Genomic DNA, 17,860 nt, shown 5'->3' with positions numbered 1-17,860 from the left:
AATATTCTCTTCCCATAGGATCCAACTGTAATGACAACTATACAAGCAGACAGGACACAAAAACATGAACTCCACGGGAGGTTAATAGGCAAGGCTCACAGGAATTGTTTCTAATTTTGGTGGGAGTATATATAGCCATCACAATTTTCATCTGCCTTATTTATCAGATTAATATTCCATTTTACAAATCTGATTATTATTATTCATTTTTATCAACTAAAAGTTACCTTATCCAGAGGATAGACTGCCTTCCTGTTGCTATTAGAGTACAGTAAATTTATTAGTCATATTAGCCAATGCCAAGGTGAATTTAGGAAAGCTTGCAGAATATTTGTCATCTTTTAAATTACTGTAGAATGAAATTCTTAAAATTTACATTCTACAGTTTCAGCTATTTTAATCATTCAGTTTTAAATTTAAAATACCAGTTAATAACTGTGTAAGACAAAAGTAGGATCGAAAGAATAGCATCTGGCCTGCCATAATAAATATATAAACCAGTCCAAAACAATTCATAGTTTTCTTCATTCTCCTAAAATTCATACATTGGTTTTTTACTTAACAAATATTAGCAAGCACACAGAGATTAGGGTTGTCCAGAAATTTAGTTTTGAAAAGACACGTTTGGTGTAAAATATTCCTACAGAATTACATTTTGCTCTTCAACTCTGAATCGTTACATATCGCTAATATAGATATAGGTATTTAGAAATATCTATACATAGCTTCTGTCAGTGCATCAACTGGAACCCAAATAATCTTTAAAATATAAAAGTCTTTAAGAAACGTCCATTGTACTAACTGCCTCAGATACTGTAGTATGGTATCTTTGGCTGAATAGCTAGAGAGGAGGAGGGAAAAAGAGTTTAATAAGGCAATTTGTACTGCACTTAATCTGATCATAAGGTAGTACATAGCTCTGTCTGGAAGACCATGAGTTCTTGTTCTACACTTATTTCCAGAGACGGAATAACAGGTTACCTACCGGGAGGGAAGGAGACATTTGAGATCTCCTCAACCAATATGCGTTTTAGTTGGAACTGTGAATTCTGGGATTTTATTTATTGTTTTATCATAGAGAATAAAGCATAAAACAATAAAACAAACAAAATGAAACAAAACAAAAGCATACATTCAATCCTAACAACAACAAAAAAGAAAAGTGTGCAAAAGAAGAAGAAAAAGTGGTCAAGAGGTTAAGCTAAACGTTACAATAATCTTCAAATCCCTCTGTTAACCATCTGTTATTATATTTAGCACCTACTATAGAAAGTCTACAAACAGTTTCCAGTCTCTTATAAAGCTATGTAGTCCATTATCTCTAATCAAAGCAGTTAATTTCGCCATCTCTGCTAGTTGAGTCAATTTCAAAATCCAATTCTGAGATTCTGTTAAAAGGTGAGAGCTTAAATTTGTAGCTTGCAATTGGAATTTTATTTTCAGATAGAGTCCAGCAACATTGTCTTACATATGTTCTTCTACCATTATTTCCATTTCTTTCTTTCCACAGAAAATTCATAAAGGAGGGAAAGAAAAATTAAACGTATTTACAGTATGGCATACAATAAATATGAGATACCAGTCTGATATTGACATTTGGTACAACTTTTCCAATTGTACTCCTTCTCCAAGTTCTTATGATCAGTATTCCAGGCAACCCAATGTATCTTTAATGTCGATTTACAACAAGAGACTTAGTAAAAAGTGGAGGCACTGTATGGCCATCTATATAAAATGTTAGGCTAAGATTATCCTTTTTCTCAAAGACTTTAATGTTAGGGGATAGATATGAAAACAAACCCTGCTAACCAAACTATGATTATTTGGCTTTTCCTCCTCCCATCTCTTTTCCTTTAGTTACAAGCAGATCCGTACATTCCTTAAGAGCATTTAATGGATTCACAGCAGCAAAGTGACCTAGTCAAGGCTCTACAAGTCCCACCACTGAAAATAACCTGTAATCAAAAGAGCAGGTCATGCATTTGTAATTAGGTGGGCAACAGAGTTAGAATGGGACATTTAGTCTATTGAGTTCATCTTCTTGCCATACTACATAGTATACAAAACTGCATTACAGTTGTAACAAAAATCAAAATCCTTTAAATCTCTTTTCCAAAAGTTTAGAGTGTCCTTGCAATACTAAGCAAGAGAATGACAAGAATATAATTGCTCTGTGATATTTTTAAAAAGTCATTAGAGATTTCACTTGCTCAGTTTTTATGATCTATTTTCTTGACTTTTTTTTATTTCTAAGAAAATTTCATGCACACTACATCATTTAAGGTTAAAAAGCCTACAGGCAAACTTGACTATCCCTGCCTTCAATGCAACCTATTTAAACAAGGCAATGGCCATATCTGGATATAGTAACTGTCATCTAGAACATTTCTAAAGAGAATTGAGTGTAAGCACACACACCAGCCCTAAACATGCATGAGATTCATTTAGGGGTGGGCAACCCTTGGCTTGCTTGTGGTATTGAACATCTTTTTTGTGGTCTGTTGAGCTCCCTTCCCCACTTGATTATGCCATTGCATTCAATAACAAACCAAAATTAAATTTGACAGTGGTTTTTTTTAATCATTTTTAAGGGAAAAAATATACACATACATCCTACATATCCTTATTTTATTTTAAAATATGTCAGTCTCTTTAAAAATCCCTTAAAAAGCAGTCTGAAAATTTTGAACCTATACCAGTGGTGGCGAACCTATGGCACGTGTGCCAGAGGCGGCACTCAGAGCCCTCTCTGTGGGCATGTGCCCCATGCCCTGAAGATGGCAACCGTCCCTCTTCAACCAGCCGCCGCTAACTCGGCGAGGTTTCCTTCCTCCCCCCGTCTCATCTCTCCTGCCCTTGCATGCTCTCCTTTTCCCAGGCACAACCCACTGCATTGCCTCCTCAGGTGTAGGCCAGCCATCCAGCTCAGAGGCGACTTCTCTAAACTGCTGGCGGCGGGCTATGGAGCCCCAGAGTGCGTCATTCAAGAGGCTGGCAGGCTGTGGCTGCTGACGGACACTGTTGGCCCCCATGTGCTCACTGGCCTCTGTGTGCGGGAGCTGATGGTGTCAGGCAGCAGCCGCCCTGACCCCTGCCTCGCCTTGCCTCATCCTGCAGGACATCCTCCTGCCCACCACCCCACCTGCCAAAGACTCCCTGGATCTCCCCCAGCCCTACCTGGCCCCCACAGGCATCCCTCCCCATGAGCAACATCAAAGTAACCATGTCCTCCTTAGCCACACCACCCAGTCTGCCATGACCACCACAGCCACGCCCACCAGTGGGCAATGCCCACCTGGCACCTGGTGATAAATAAGTGGGTTTTGGGTTGCAGTTTGGGCACTCAGTCTCTAAAAGGTTCGCCATCACTGATCTATGATATTCTGCTGTATTATCCTATCCGCAGTTCCAAGATGCTGTCTTATTTTGTTTCTTAACCAAATGTATAATTACTAGTTGCAAAAATTGTCCACCCCAATTTAAATAGTTAGCCAAATAATGAATCACTCAAGCACCTAGTTACATCCAAAGATGACCCATATTTATGACGAACTTCAATGTTATATTTGAACTAGCAAATATACACCAACTAAACCCAGTTTTGGACTCACAATCTGCCTTGGCATTCTAATTGGATAATTTATGCAAATCATAATTTGTTTAGATAAATTGCAAAATATAGTTTCAGTAGATCAGGAAAGAATGGGCAGAGATAGAAAATGGATCAGCTCAACCCATGTATTTCTTTTTTTATATCTCTTGACACTGAGATATGGGTGGCATATAAATTTAATAAATAAATATGCATCCAACAATTATTCAGAGGATTGTCAAACTATAGTCAGGACAGGTAGTCCTCGACTTACAACAGTTCATTTAGTGACTGTTCAATGTTACAATGGCACTGAAAAAAGTAACTTATGAACATTTTTCACACTTAAAACTCTTGTAGCATCCCCACAGTTATGTGATCAAAATTCAGATACTTGGCAACTGACTCATATTTATGACGATGTCCCAGTGTCATGTGATCCCCTTTTGGGACCTTCAGACAAACAAAGTCAATGGAGAAAACAGATTCACTTAACAACCGTGTTACTAACTTAACTACAGTGATTCACTTAGCAACTGTGGCAAGAAAGGACATAAAATGAAGCAAAACTCAGTTAACAAATATCTTGCTTAGCAACATAAATTTTGACCTCAGTTGTGGTCGTAAGTTGAGAATTACCTATAGTCACTGTTCCATTTCACAGAATGGATTTGAGATCCAGAACCAAGACTATCCTTATTACATGCAATACAGTATTCATACATTCTGCTAAATGAAAAAAACTTGAGTCGAAGTATATTTTGTTGGGACATGCCTTGCTCCTTGTTGGGCAAATTATGTACAGCAAGGAAAACCAGGTATAGGGTGTGATTACTCAGAGACAGCTTGTTTTGTATACATAAATCAGAAGGCAATATCACATGTCTGGCATCTCTTTGAAGTGCATAAAAATAACATGATGTTTAGTTCTTTTTTTCCTTTTAAAAGGACTCGGGGCATTATTCTACTGAAATTTACATTCCTATGAATAATCAATCAATCATGAAATTCTTTCATTAAGTCTACTTGCATGGATTAACATTATGATCCAGTGAAGTATACATGCCTAAAACACAGTGGACCAGATAAGTATAAATGCTTGGAGAGCCCAACAGGGCATTTGATAAAGTTTCCTGACATTGTAACTACTGTGTTGTGTTCTTTGTCTTCTGTGATCTATTTTAATCAGAACACGCCCCGTGCTTTGGAAATGTGCAATATTAAATCTCTTACTGAAAATTTCTACTATAAGTTTATTTACATTATCTCTGCTGACAGTTTTTGCATGATCAGAGTGAGCAAACCTCTGGTGATTGGCAGCAAGGACTACACACCCAGGGAGGCCAAGGTTTTATATTGCCTCCTGGGTCAGAAAAGTGATGGGGGGGGGGATCTTTCTTTCATTTATTTAAAACATTTATATAGCTGCTTGCCTTATATCAAACTCGGAATGACACCCAATCAAAAATTAAAACAATATCACTAATAAAACAACATAAAAACTATATGAAAACTATGAAAACCATAAACATTAAAAATGAAAACCTGGCACCAAATTAAACTTATGGCATGCAGTCACGTTATCCTATGCCAGGAGTCGGCAACCCTGGCTCTTTTATGGCTCGTGGACTTCAACTCCCAGAATTCCTGAGCCATTTCTGAGTTTCCAAGCTGAGCCATGCTGGCTCAGGAATTCTGGGAGTTGAAGTCCACGAGTCATAAAAGAGCCAACACTTGGGGAAAAGCCAAAACTTCAGTGCTTTGGGAGGGTAGAGGCCTGCCGCACTTCAAGAGGAGGAATGTTCTATAGGCTGAGCCTCCCAAGGAAAAGGTACATTTACTAGCTCCTAGGTGGCAAAGGACAGGACTAACAGCATGCCCATAATATGGCAGAATGGGCAGAAGTTCTTTTAAAAAGGCAGTCCCCCAAATAACTTGGCTCTGTACCATAAAGGACTTTAAAGGCAATAATCAGCACCTTCAATTGCATCCAGAAGGAGACTGGAAGCCAGTGCAGCTCACGCAACAGAAGTGTCACATAGGTAAATCTAAGGACACGCCACTAACAGGGCACGCCACTGCATTCTAGACTAGTTGTAGCTTCTGAGCGGTCTTCAAGGGCAGCCCCATGTAAAGCATATTGAAGTAATCCGTATGCGAGGTGACCAAGGCGTGAGTGACCATGATCAGGACTTCCCTGTCCAAGAAAGGCACAAATGGCATACCAGATGAATTTGTGCAAAGTCCCCCCCCCAGCCACAGTTGCCACATACTCCTTGAGCAAGTCAAGGAGGACCCTCAAACTGTGCACCACTTAGTCCAGAGTTGCCACCCATCCAGAGTCAAAAATGAAGAATCATCTGGGCCTGGGGTGCAAAAAACCCAGAGGCATTCCATTTTCCCAGGGTTGAGTTGAAGCCAATTCCTTCCTATCCAAACCCTTACAGCTTCCAGGCCCTCAGCCATTGCTGTCCGAGTATCACTTGTCTGATGAGGGTTGGAGATATATAATTGGGTATCATTAGCATACTGATGATACCAGACCCCATACTGACAAATGACCTCCCCCAGCAGTTTCGGGTTGAAAGGGTTGAGTCCTGAGGCATTCCACATTGCAGGAGCCTAGAGCTCAACCTCTCCTACCAACACTGATTGGAATGGGCTATGGAGGAATGAGGAGAACAACAGGATTTTCCACTCCCAACCCTGAAGCATTGCAGAAGAATATCAGGTTGATGCTATCAAAAGCTTCTGGAAGGTTCAGGAGGGACAGAATGTTTTAATTTTATTTATTAAATTTACATTCATCCATCTCACTTTCAAGTAACTCTGGGCAGCTTACAACATCATAAAAATAAAAGTACAAAAAATTAAAACATGAAATATTTAAATTAACAGAGATTAGATATGTTGGAAATCAGAATACAAAAGGATGAGCATAGGATCTTCTTCTAGTCAACTAAACACCTCCAGTATGGAATTCCCCCCACTGGGGACCTAGGCCAATCAGCCAAAAGAGGTTTTGAGGCTGCTTTGGAAGGCCGAGAGAGTGAGGGTGGATCTTACCTCAAGGGGCATGAAGTTTCAGAGGGTAAGAGCCACAGAAGAAAAGGCCCTTCTCCTGGACTCTGACTACTGGAATTCCTTGACTGAAGGGGTCATCAGTAAGGTGATTAAAAGTGATAACCAATACTTGAATTGGACCGGGAAGCAAACCAGCGACACCCAAAAACAAATAGGCTAGTTTTCTTTTTTCTTATAAGATGGAAATCCTTGTTTCAGGCATTGTTCCTGAGTAGTTAAGCCATCCCTGAAGTATTGACATCCACTGAATACAGCACAGAGATGCACAAAGCATACAGTATAAGGAACGGCTGCTGGAATTGGGTATGTCTAATTTAATGAAGAGAAGGACTAGGGGGGACATGATAGCAGTGTTCCAATATCTCAGGGGCTGCCACAAACAAGAGGGTGTCAAGCTATTTTCCAAAGCGCCTGAAGGCAGGACAAGAAGCAACAGGTGGAAAACTAATCAAGGAGAAAAGCAACCTAGAACTGAGGAGAAACTTCTTGACAGTTAGAACAATTAACCAGTGGAACAACCTGCCTCCAGAAGCAGTGAATGCTCCAACACTGGAGGTTTTTAAGAAGAGACTGGACAACCATTTGTCCGAAATGGTATAGGGTTTCCTGCCTAAGCAAGGGGTTGGACTTAATGACCTCCAAGGTCCCTTCCAACTTTACTATTATTATTATTATTAAGTTTCCTCAGATTTGCTACTATGCCAAAGGCACACAATAGCAGATGAAGCTTACACTTTATCGTCTATAATTATAAGCACCAAAGATTACCCCGGGAGATTTTTCTTATGCAGATTTCCTCTAAATAGACAGTGATGCCTCTCAGGAAAGGATGGTCCAAGGTGAATATTTAAATTTTGATTGCTTTTTATAAAAAGATTTTTACTTTGATACCCAACCTCACCATCTTCATCAGACTTAAGTAATGGCATGTTAAGAGTCTTCAGTCAATTTTTTTTGAACAGTTTATATTGAGATGGTTCAGTTATATATTGAATATTTTAGGACTGCAGGAGATCATCACCTTCTATCGCTCTGATGACAACCAGGAAAGAGGGAGAAGTTTTCATTGGAAGTGGGGGAAAAGAATAAGACCATTATGTATTTTCATCAACTGAATTATTCTTTAAGAGTACACACCCCATAGCATCATCACCACCCCCATTTTAAGGCCCTGCAGCTGGATTCAGACTTTAAAAGAATCCAACCTATTATCTGCCAAGCCCATCAACACTCTACAACATTGATTGTATAATCATGGTATACACCTTTGCCTCTGGGAAGATACAGCTTATAAAGAGAGGTTGATTTTTTTCTAAATTCATTGACACACAATGCATTACATTGTTATGATTTTGAAGAGCCAAATTAATTATTTTAACCTTGAGTTATCAATTGCTTAAATTATTCACTCTACCTGTATTTAATGCTAATTAGATGTTTAAGGTCTCATTCACACCACTACATCTGACACAACGGTCTGCATCGGGAAGATTTATATGTTAATTGCCATGTAAAAGATGAATCAGTCTTCTCCAACCTGGATTGCCCTTGAGGTTAGTCCCAGAATATGAAACCAGTTAGCAACAAATTCTGAGGCCTATAAACCAATATACTGGAGTGATCCAGTCTGGGATAAGAAGTCTCAATTGAATATTTTGTTCCTAAATGTTAGTTCAAAGTACAACCCCAATGGAAATAGAATTTAGTCCCAATGCATTATTAAATATTTGGGATTAAATTTCAATATGTATAACTAAAAATTGATACTGACCCATGTTGGACACATTTACTCTTAGAAAAACCGTAAAAAGGCATGGAGACTGGGAGGGAAATAAAATGGAAACACAGAAATTCCTCTTAATGACTGCAGACAATTTAGTGAGTCACGCAGACTGACTTTTACTAAGCCATAGTTTACTTAATAATAGTTTACTGAGTAAGGCACAGCTTTTGATCCACAATTATGCTAAGCCATAGACCCGGGGTGTCAAATTGCCGGCCCATGGGCCGGACATGTCCAAGGAAGCCACACCCACCCCATTACCAGCAATGGCAAAACAGTCCCAAGATGTCAGGTGATGTCGCAAGTTTGACATGTCTGCCATAGACTATGAATTACAAGGCACATCATTTAATTCACCAACAATCAAATAAGCAAATCATATTAAGTTTAGCAAAAGGTATAAACATAACAATATCTTTTTATCAGGGCAATCTAAAAGACAGCTTAGTTAAACAATAAAGGAAAAATAGTGAATCAAACTGTTTTCAAACTTATCAATGTGTATTCTTACAAATACAAAACAGGACCTAAGCTAAAGTAGGAAAATTATGAACAAGGTATTACAGTAGGTAGACAGCCTCTAATTCAGTACCTAGTTATCCTTAGCTGATCTCAAAAAATTAAGCAAGATCAAGATTTTTCTGGGAGATCACCAGAAAAATCCCAGAACTCTATGCAGGAAGTTAAAAAAATGAATCCTGGAAGAATGAACAGAACAGAATAACAGAATTGGAAGGAAACTTGGAGGTCTTCTAGTCCAACCCCCTGCTCAGGCAGGAAACCCTATACCATTTCAGATAAACGGCTGTCCAGTCTCTTCTTAAAAACTTCCAGTGTTGGAGCATTCACAACTTCTGGAGGTAGGTCGTTCCACTGGTTAATTGTTCTTGCTGTCAGGAAATTTCCCCTTAATTCTAGGTTGCTTCTCTCCTTGATTAGTTTCCATCCATTGCTTCTTGTCTTGCCTTCTGGTATTTTAGAAAATAGGTTGACCCCCCCCCCTTCTTTGTGGTAGCCCCTCAAATATTGGGACACTGTTATCATGTCACCCTCTAGTCCAGTGGTTCTCAACATGTGGGTCGGGACCCCATTTGGGGTCGAATGACCATTTCACGGGGGTCACCAAACCATGCTGTCCGCCATTTTTTCCCTTTTCCCTAGCTGTCCTACTCCCTCTTATTGGTGGCCACACCCACTTGGGGGTCACTACAACATGGGGAACTGTATTATGGAGTCACGGCATTAGAAAGGTTGAGAATCACTGCTCTAGTCCTTTTCACTAGACTAGATATACTCAATTCCTGCAACCGTTTCTCATATGTTTTAGCCTCCAGCCCCCTAATCATCTTTGTTACTCTTCTTTGCATTCTTTACAGATTCTTTTTTATATTGTGGTGACCAAAACTGGATGCAGTATTCCAAGTAAGATCTAACTGAGGCATTATAAAACAGCACTTAACACTTCATGTGATCTTGCTTCTATCCCTCTGTTGATGCAGCCTAGAATTGCACTGGCTTTTTTGAGGGAACTTCTGGCTCATATTTAAGTGCTTGTCCACTAGGACTCTAAGATCTCTCTTGTGGTTACTGCTATTGAGCCAGGTTCCATCTATTCTCTACCTATACATTTGTTTTTTCTTATCTAAGTGTAAAACTTCACTTTTCTGACCATTTAATTTCATTTTGTTAGATAGGGCCCAGTGTTCAAGTCTGTTGAGATCCTTCTGGAACTTGAGCTTATGTTCTAGGGTATTGGCTATTCCTGCCAACTTGGTGTGGTCTGCAAATCTGATGAGTTCCCCTTCATCTAAATCATGTATGAAGATATTGAAGAATCTGGGCTTAAGACAGAACTTTGGGTATCTCACTGCTTATTTCTCCATGTAGATGTAATTCCATTAAGGACTACACATTGAGTGTGGTTTGTCAGCCAGTTACAAATCCATCTGTTGGTGAAGCTGTCTATCCCTTATTTTTCGATCTTACCAAGAAGTAGGTTGTGGTGTACTTTGTTAAATGTCTTACTGGAATCCAAATATACTATGTCCACAACATTTCACTGGTCCACTAATTTAGTCACTTTGTCAAATGGTAATGGTAAGCTGCTACCAGAGTAGTGCCATAAAATTCTACACAGGTGTGTGCATAAAGTTGCCATGAGTGGAACACAACTGTAGAAAGACATTACCTAGTAAACAGATATGTATAATCCCTCCAGAATTCTATATAATTAGCAATTCACTCCCACTTGCCCCCTTATTGCTATAGTAAAGAGCTTCTCTGCCTCAGAAACTTTAAACTGCATGTACCAGGAATTGAAGTCCACACATTTTAAAGTAGTTGGGGGTTGAGAAAAACTGCTATAGTGTAACATCCAGGACACAGAACATGCTAGGGATTTAATAGGGCTAGCCACTGCTTTAGAATAAACACAGCAATAAATGAAGTAACATGGTTTGTTTTTCTCTTGGGATCCATCTTACTTTTATGAGCAAAACCAAGTAAGTAGGCATATAGTTTTCTAAGTTGTTTCCAAAAGCATTTAATTGAGCGTTAAAGGGATGAATTAATATACATCAACACTTGCTGTTTTTTTTCCAATGTCAACTGAATTAGTTATTTCTAAACAATGGATAGCGACCAAATTGGAAGCTTATAGGTAATAATAAATCTTACAGAGTGTATGTTAGAAAAATAATATTGTCCAAGAGTTTAAAGAAAATTTATTTTCAGATTGCAGGAGATGGAACCTCAAAAGCAAAACTTCTATGAGTCTTCAGTGGCAGAAACTCTCGAAACAATATGTTTTCCTCTTTCTAAGTTTGCCAAAACATCTTAAAACACCTCCCCTGTGTGTGTGTGTGTGTGTGTGTGTGTGTGTGTGTGTGTGTGTGTTGCTGCACTCATTTCCAGATGAGGTTTTGGCTCCAAAGAGATCTGTTCCAAACTCCTCATGCAATTTATTCTGCAGAAACTCCAATGCATACAATCCATCAGGTTTTATTTGAGAACTGCAACTTAACTGAATGGCCAAGTTCACATAAAAAGTATGGGACAAAGCATTAAACATAACTCAAGATTATGACTGGGCTAACCTTAGTCTGACATTCTTATTTTCTGCATTTGTGAATGTCCAAATAAATCCACATTCAGAGCAGTGTATTTGTATGAAAACAGAATGTGCTGGCAGTTTACCACGTTGTTAGCATCTCCTGTTGGCTATTTATGAAAACCAGATTTTATATGGATTTGTATTATTAATTATGTCTACCACTTCCCTAATGCCAACTTATTCATTTTCTTCTTGCTTTCTCTTGAAACAGGCCTGGAGGACAAATCTGTTGCTGTCTTACAAATTAAGCGTCCAATAAATAAATCATAATGGAGTTATGAATGAGAGCCAGTTTGATGTAGTGATTAAAGCAAGAGGCTACAAATCGGATGATCATAAGTTCTAGTCCCGCCTTAGGCACAAAGCCAACTGGGTGATCTTGGACAAGTCACTTTTTCTCTACCCTAAGGAGGAGACAATGGCAAACCATTTCTGAAAAACCTTGTCAAGAAAACTGCAAGCAGTCTCTGAGAATCTGACACAATTGAAAAGAAGAAAAAAGTATGAATAGGAGCAAAGAGTAGTTTAATAATCTAAGTAGAAAACTACATACATGCAGGTAACATTTATTAAGGCTCAAAAGTTATTGATTTATCTCTGATATTATTTAGATGACAGACTGAGCATTGTTGCAATTTAAATGCCTAATCACTTGGCAATTTTCCTGTAAAGAAAATATGAAAATAGGATGTAAACAATTTCTCTATCACAATCTTTTAAATTAGACAAGATGGTTATATACATTGCTCCTCCTTAAAGGTGCTCTGGTTCTGAACAGGCACCATGAAAAATAAGCACCCAGTGCAAGACCAGATTTGGCCCCACAGTTTTCAGCTGTTGATCCTTAAATATCACATATAGTAGATGTAGTTGAAAAATACCATGCCTGCTGTTATAGGGTACTCTCAATGATACCCACTCACTCTTCATAAAAGCAAGACTCATTGTAGTTAACTGGACCAGGTGGAGAGCTACATTTTTATTTATTACTGTTTTCATATTCTGCTGCTTATTTGTTAGAACTCCTATATAATAAGCATGGATTTAAAAAAAAAAGATTTTGTTGAAATGGAAGAACCGAATACAGCAAAGAGAAGGGAACACCTCAGTATCGGGTGGATTTCGGCTTTATGTATACTGGTAGTTGCTGCTCAGAAGCACCTCTCAGATTATTGGAACATATGTATGAAAGGCTGGAGTTTGTTGGGATGTCATAACACACGTTTCATTATCATGGTTTATTGAGTGTCAGCTATGGTTTTTCAGTATATTGATTTTTTGACTACCTCCATTGTTGCCTTGGCATATTTGAGAAAGGATTTTTTTTTTCCTCTGCACTTGTTAAAAGATGATTGGTTAGCATTCTGCAACATATTTTGCATGGATGCAGACTATCAAGTCCTTACTTAACCAGTCTTTCACAACTTCTCGAAATTATATTGCCATTTGGACATACTTGCTGTAATTTTGAGGAAAAGTGGTCCCAACATTTATGCATATAGTAAGGAAAAATGGTAATTTCAAATGACAGAATACCCCTATTCTAATTATAGCTTTTAAACATTTATTGCACTGTTTCTTAGATGAACTTGGTTATTCAGATAATGATAGATGCTGGATTTTAAATATGCATTTTACTTTTTCATTCATCTTGCTTTTTCAAGATTAATCCTGTTTGTCAAACTTCCAAGATGTCAAGATACAAATTACATCCATCACCACCTAAGAAATGAGGACTCAATTTTAAACTTTTTGGTTTTCAATTATCACCATCTTCAGTCTCCCCATCATTGTCCCAAACTTTCTTCCCAAAAAGTTAATATGAACAATCAGTATTCTAAATACCAACATTAATTTACATGTCATGTATGATAAATGATTTTTCCAAGCATAATGAACTGGAATAAACAGTAGGAAGTATTTTTTCATTAGAAAAGACTGCTGGGGATGTTTTTAAAATGAGAGTGAAGTATTTTAAAAAATCAGTGTTCCAGCTACGGTAAAACGGATCTGCAAAATTTCACAGAAATGTCATTCTTGCCCTCTATTGAAAACTGATGTAACAAAGAAAGATGTTTTTACCTGCAAGACTCTTGCCCAAATCTACCCTGGTTCCTTCCCCTCCCCCAAAGTATCAGTCAAGTTTCTACAGGATGGAATTTTGCTATGCTGTTTTTACATAAATCTGGCCACAGCTTAATGGAATTTGAAACCAAAGAGCTTTAATAAATAAATATTATGATAAGAATATGAAAGCAATGTACACACTGAACCTAATTGTAATCAAAACCTAAGCATTTCTTTCTAAACTAAAATCATAAAACTATACATGAAACTAGTTCCTTTTTAGTGGGCTTGCAAACAAATAGAAATAAAACTAAAACACCCTTTGCACTTTTTTATTGTAAAAAAAGAGATTCTAAATTGTTAAAAAGAATACTGCTAAAGCAGTAGTAAATAATCTTAAAGCTCCAATCACTTTATAAAAGAAACAGTGCAAATTATAAAGCTAAAACATTTCCCTTAAAACATTTGTATCATACATTGTCCACTTTGTATCATTAAGATATGACATGTTTCTATTTTAGGAAGGGGAAGTATCTAAACAAATTGTTTGGATTTGAATGTCTGATTTTAAATGAAAATCAGCCAAGCTGTTTCAAGATAAATTAAGTTAAAACACACATTTTTTGCCAAGAATCTTTGCATCTAACATCTGAAGTTGTATTATACGTGAACGCTTATCCCACAAAAACATTCCTCCAAGTCTTATGCCTCATCTTAATCTTAAAAGTAATTGCTTCTAAAAGTACTATTAACCTTGCAAAAAAGTAGGAATCCGAGCAGAGGTTGCAAGTAACAACCCTCTGATTTGTAGCTGGGAAGGAAAATTCATACTCCCTAACCATTCCTTCTTCCTCCTTATGCTTAAAAGCAATTCAAAGAATAGATTTCTTTAAAAACAATAACAGTCTTCGAAAAAACCTACTAAAAGATTTGCATTCAACAGTTAAAAGATATATTTTTGCCTGGCACCATGTGGTTTACTAATCTCACGGTCAGAATCCAACATTTAAGAAGTGGAGGAATAAGTTCCGTGCCTAAATGTGGCGCGCTCGCGCATATATGGAGAAATACCAGTGTCCGTCTAGATAGGAGGGGGTCGGGGCAGGGTTGGGATTCTCCTTACCTTGACTAGCTTTAGCCACAGTGTTGCCAAAGGAGAGAGCCAGGCACAATCCAAGGATCTCCAAGACTCCCATTCCTGTCGATGCAGAAGGCTGTGCCAAGAACCGGGAAGTTTTCTCTGATGCTTTGAAGGCACGCACAGACCGCACGCAGATTTTAACAAAACAAAACAACCTCCCCCCCCCAAAAAAAAAACAAAGGAACTGTTTTTCTGACGGTGTATGAAAGCGGCTCCTGGAGAAAGGATAGCCAAATTGCTATAGGGGTTTCGTCTAGTTTCTCTGATGCTACTAACACAGGAAAGGAGGGAGGAAAATCGTTGAGCGGACCTGATCGCCCTCCTTTCAGTTGCCTCTTTTATTCAAGAAGAAACGTAGCCAGCGGTAGTTTTTGTTAGAGAGGCAGATTTTTTTTTTTTTTTTAAGGGCCGTGGTCCAATGCTGAAGACCTGTAAAGGTCCATCCAAGCAACGCCCTTTTTCTTTTCTCTCTTTCTTTCTATTTGCCTTTGCTTCGCCTGCTCCTTCTTCACTCCCTCCCACCCGTCCGGGCTCTGTTCAGCTCTGCCTGCAGGAATTTACAGTCTGCCACTGGGGGAGTAGGGCCAGTAGCCATGGAGACCGCTTCCCTGGGAGCAAGGAGGTCAGGCAAGAGACCATGTGCAATCAATGGATCAATGCAAACTCCCGAGCGAGTTCCAGACCCAACAGCCCCTTTGCCGGGCGAGGAGGAAAGGGGAGGGGCATGAGAAAGGGGATTGTGTTCAGAAAAGAGTATTAAGAAGGAAGAGGAGAGAGAGAGAGAGGGAAGCGAGAGAAACCAGCTTGCAGATACCGTGACCTGTTAACACTTTTTTTAAAAAAAAACTTTTCGGTGCTTGATCTGAAGGCAGAGAGACGCACTCGCGGGAGCAAAGCAACTGCAGATCAAAAGGATTTCTCTCTCCCACTGCTGGCGGAGGGGGATGGGTGAAAGAAAGAAACGAGGAGGGGGGAAAACCCTCTCTAAATCACCGAGGATTTTTACAGCGTTATACCAACCTCGTCTCGAATGAGCCACTGACGAGCTTTTCTATCATCTTCCTTCTTCCGGACCCGGGCGGATTTCTACTCCCTGGCTTGTCTTATGAAGAGCGGTCTGTGTTGTCAAATAAATCATTTCATAAATCAAACGCGCTCTGGGAAGTTTAAAAAGGAAGTAAAATTCTGGCCCGTTCCCAGTCTTTCCACGCGCTCGGCTTAGTCGTGAATGCGTGAGAGTGTCTCTGAGCATGAGCAGAAAGCCCACGACGCCTCTCGCCCGGCATAGTTCGGACTGGGCTGCTAAGAGGAGTTTTAATAAAAATGGGGACATGCCACAAAAATCCGGCGAAATTTCAGTTCAGCTGGTATCAGCCTGCATCACTTGGTATCGATCCTATTCGTCCTCTTTCAGTCCAAGGCTTCTATGCTGGCCAAGCAGAAAAGGAAACCAGAAGGCTTGCCTCCTCTGGCCCATTATCTTGCTTGTTGTGATGGTACTTTTAGGGGTGATTATTCTATTTTGTTTTAGTTTTTCTCCCAGGTAAATGGATCATTTCAAGGCAAGCTTACAATTTTGTAAGGTTGAGGAGAAAGGGTTTGAGGGGAACTTTTCATCTCTAAGGAAAAAAACTTTATTTATACAGTTTGTTTAGAGACCGTTCAAAGTTACACTGACACTGAAAAAAAGTGTCTTATGACCACTTTTCCCACTTAGGACCATTGCAGCATCTCCATGGTCATGCAATCAAAATTCAGTCGCTTGGCAACTGACTCATGTATGACGTTTGCAGTCTCCCAGGGTCATGTGATCACCTTTGGAGACCTGCTAACAAGCAAAGTCAATGGAGAAGCCAGATTCACTTAACCTGTTACTAACTTAACAATTATGGCAAGAAAGATCATAAAGAGGGCAAAATTTGCTTAACAATGGTCTTGTTTAGCAACAGAAATTTTGGGTTCAATTATGGTCTTAAGTTGAGGACTACCTGTAGAGACAGCTAAAATTGCCTCAGAATCCCCCTTTGTTTGAACGGGGCAGGGGAGAATCTGGGAAAATCATTTTAAACTGGCAAAATGTAGTCTTGTAATGAATATGTAGAAATGCACAAAAATAAGTTTTGAGTATAGATGATGCCCTGATTATGTGTCATATAACATCTATAACAAGCAATAATGTATGATTTAACATACTGTAAAAAAAATCCAATTGTGTCTTAGTGTGCTATGTAACATATGCGCACACACATATATAAACATATGCATTATGTCTTCCTAACCATGATTTCAGACCTTAAATTAGGACTATAAATATAGACTACAAAATCTGGAACACTTTTAGATGAACAAAGAGTTTTCTATGCCTCTTTGCTGCCATCTACAGTTCCTCTGGATTGTTACAATCCAATTCTGGTGGTGGTGGTGATGATGATGACGATGGTGATGATGATGTGGCATGAAATAGGTGTCAACTGCATAAATAACTGGGTCTGGAAAATTTGTTATGAAGTTGCATATTCATTAAGTGAGACATCACATGAGCTCAATTTTCAACTTTCTCTGCTCACATCTTGATTGTCTTTGATTGCCCCCACCAGCTGGGAAGATCACAAATTGTAACCACAGGACCCTGCAACCATTATAAACATGCGCCAATTCCCAAGTGCCTGATTTGTGATCACATGACTGTGAGGATGGTACGACAGTCATTAACTTTGAGAATAGGTTGTAAGTCACTTTTTCAGTAGTATTGCAACTTCAAACCTTCATTAAACAAATGGTTGTAACTCAAGAACTTCCAATACTTTCTCTTTTTCTCAGCCTCATAGACTTCTCAAAAGAGCTAAGTCTTCACATAATTGTCAAAAATATGATTAATTTGAATCTGGTAATTTGTGACTCTAGTGAAAACTTTGAATTTACTTGTCCTGTGATCAATTCTTATAATCATACTTCAAATCAGAGCTATCAAATATACTAGCCCTCATTAAATGTGGGAAGTGTTTACTAGAGTTTCTAAAGGTACTGTTTAGATTTGGAAATAGTTTTACCTGTGATTACTCAGGCTATAAGACAGTATAT

At 38.7% G+C, this 17,860-nt stretch overlaps 1 protein-coding gene across 7 annotated transcripts in view; it reads right to left on the bottom strand.

Moving 5' to 3' along the window:
• The window catches only part of SCUBE3 (signal peptide, CUB domain and EGF like domain containing 3), a 134,054-nt gene extending 117,819 nt beyond the window's left edge, over window positions 1-16,235 (bottom strand). For 5 of the 7 annotated variants that reach the window (XM_039339423.1, XM_039339440.1, XM_039339461.1 and 2 more), the window contains exon 1: window positions 14,762-15,738. In XM_039339423.1, the coding sequence (XP_039195357.1) occupies window positions 14,762-14,834 (73 nt within the window). In that variant the 5' untranslated portion in view covers window positions 14,835-15,738. Of the gene's footprint in view, window positions 1-14,761; window positions 15,740-15,799 lie in introns of those variants that run through there. The other 2 variants (XM_039339451.1, XM_039339432.1) reach the window with 2 other exon arrangements.
• Between the last annotated feature and the right edge of the window lie 1,625 nt (window positions 16,236-17,860).

The sequence above is a fragment of the Crotalus tigris genome, unplaced genomic scaffold, assembly GCF_016545835.1.
Source record: "Crotalus tigris isolate CLP2741 ecotype Arizona unplaced genomic scaffold, ASM1654583v1 scf7180000017550.10884619, whole genome shotgun sequence".
Classification (NCBI taxonomy): Eukaryota; Metazoa; Chordata; class Lepidosauria; order Squamata; family Viperidae; genus Crotalus; species Crotalus tigris.
The sequence above is the reverse complement of the archived record's forward strand: the minus strand, read 5'-3'. Positions and strand labels throughout refer to the sequence as shown.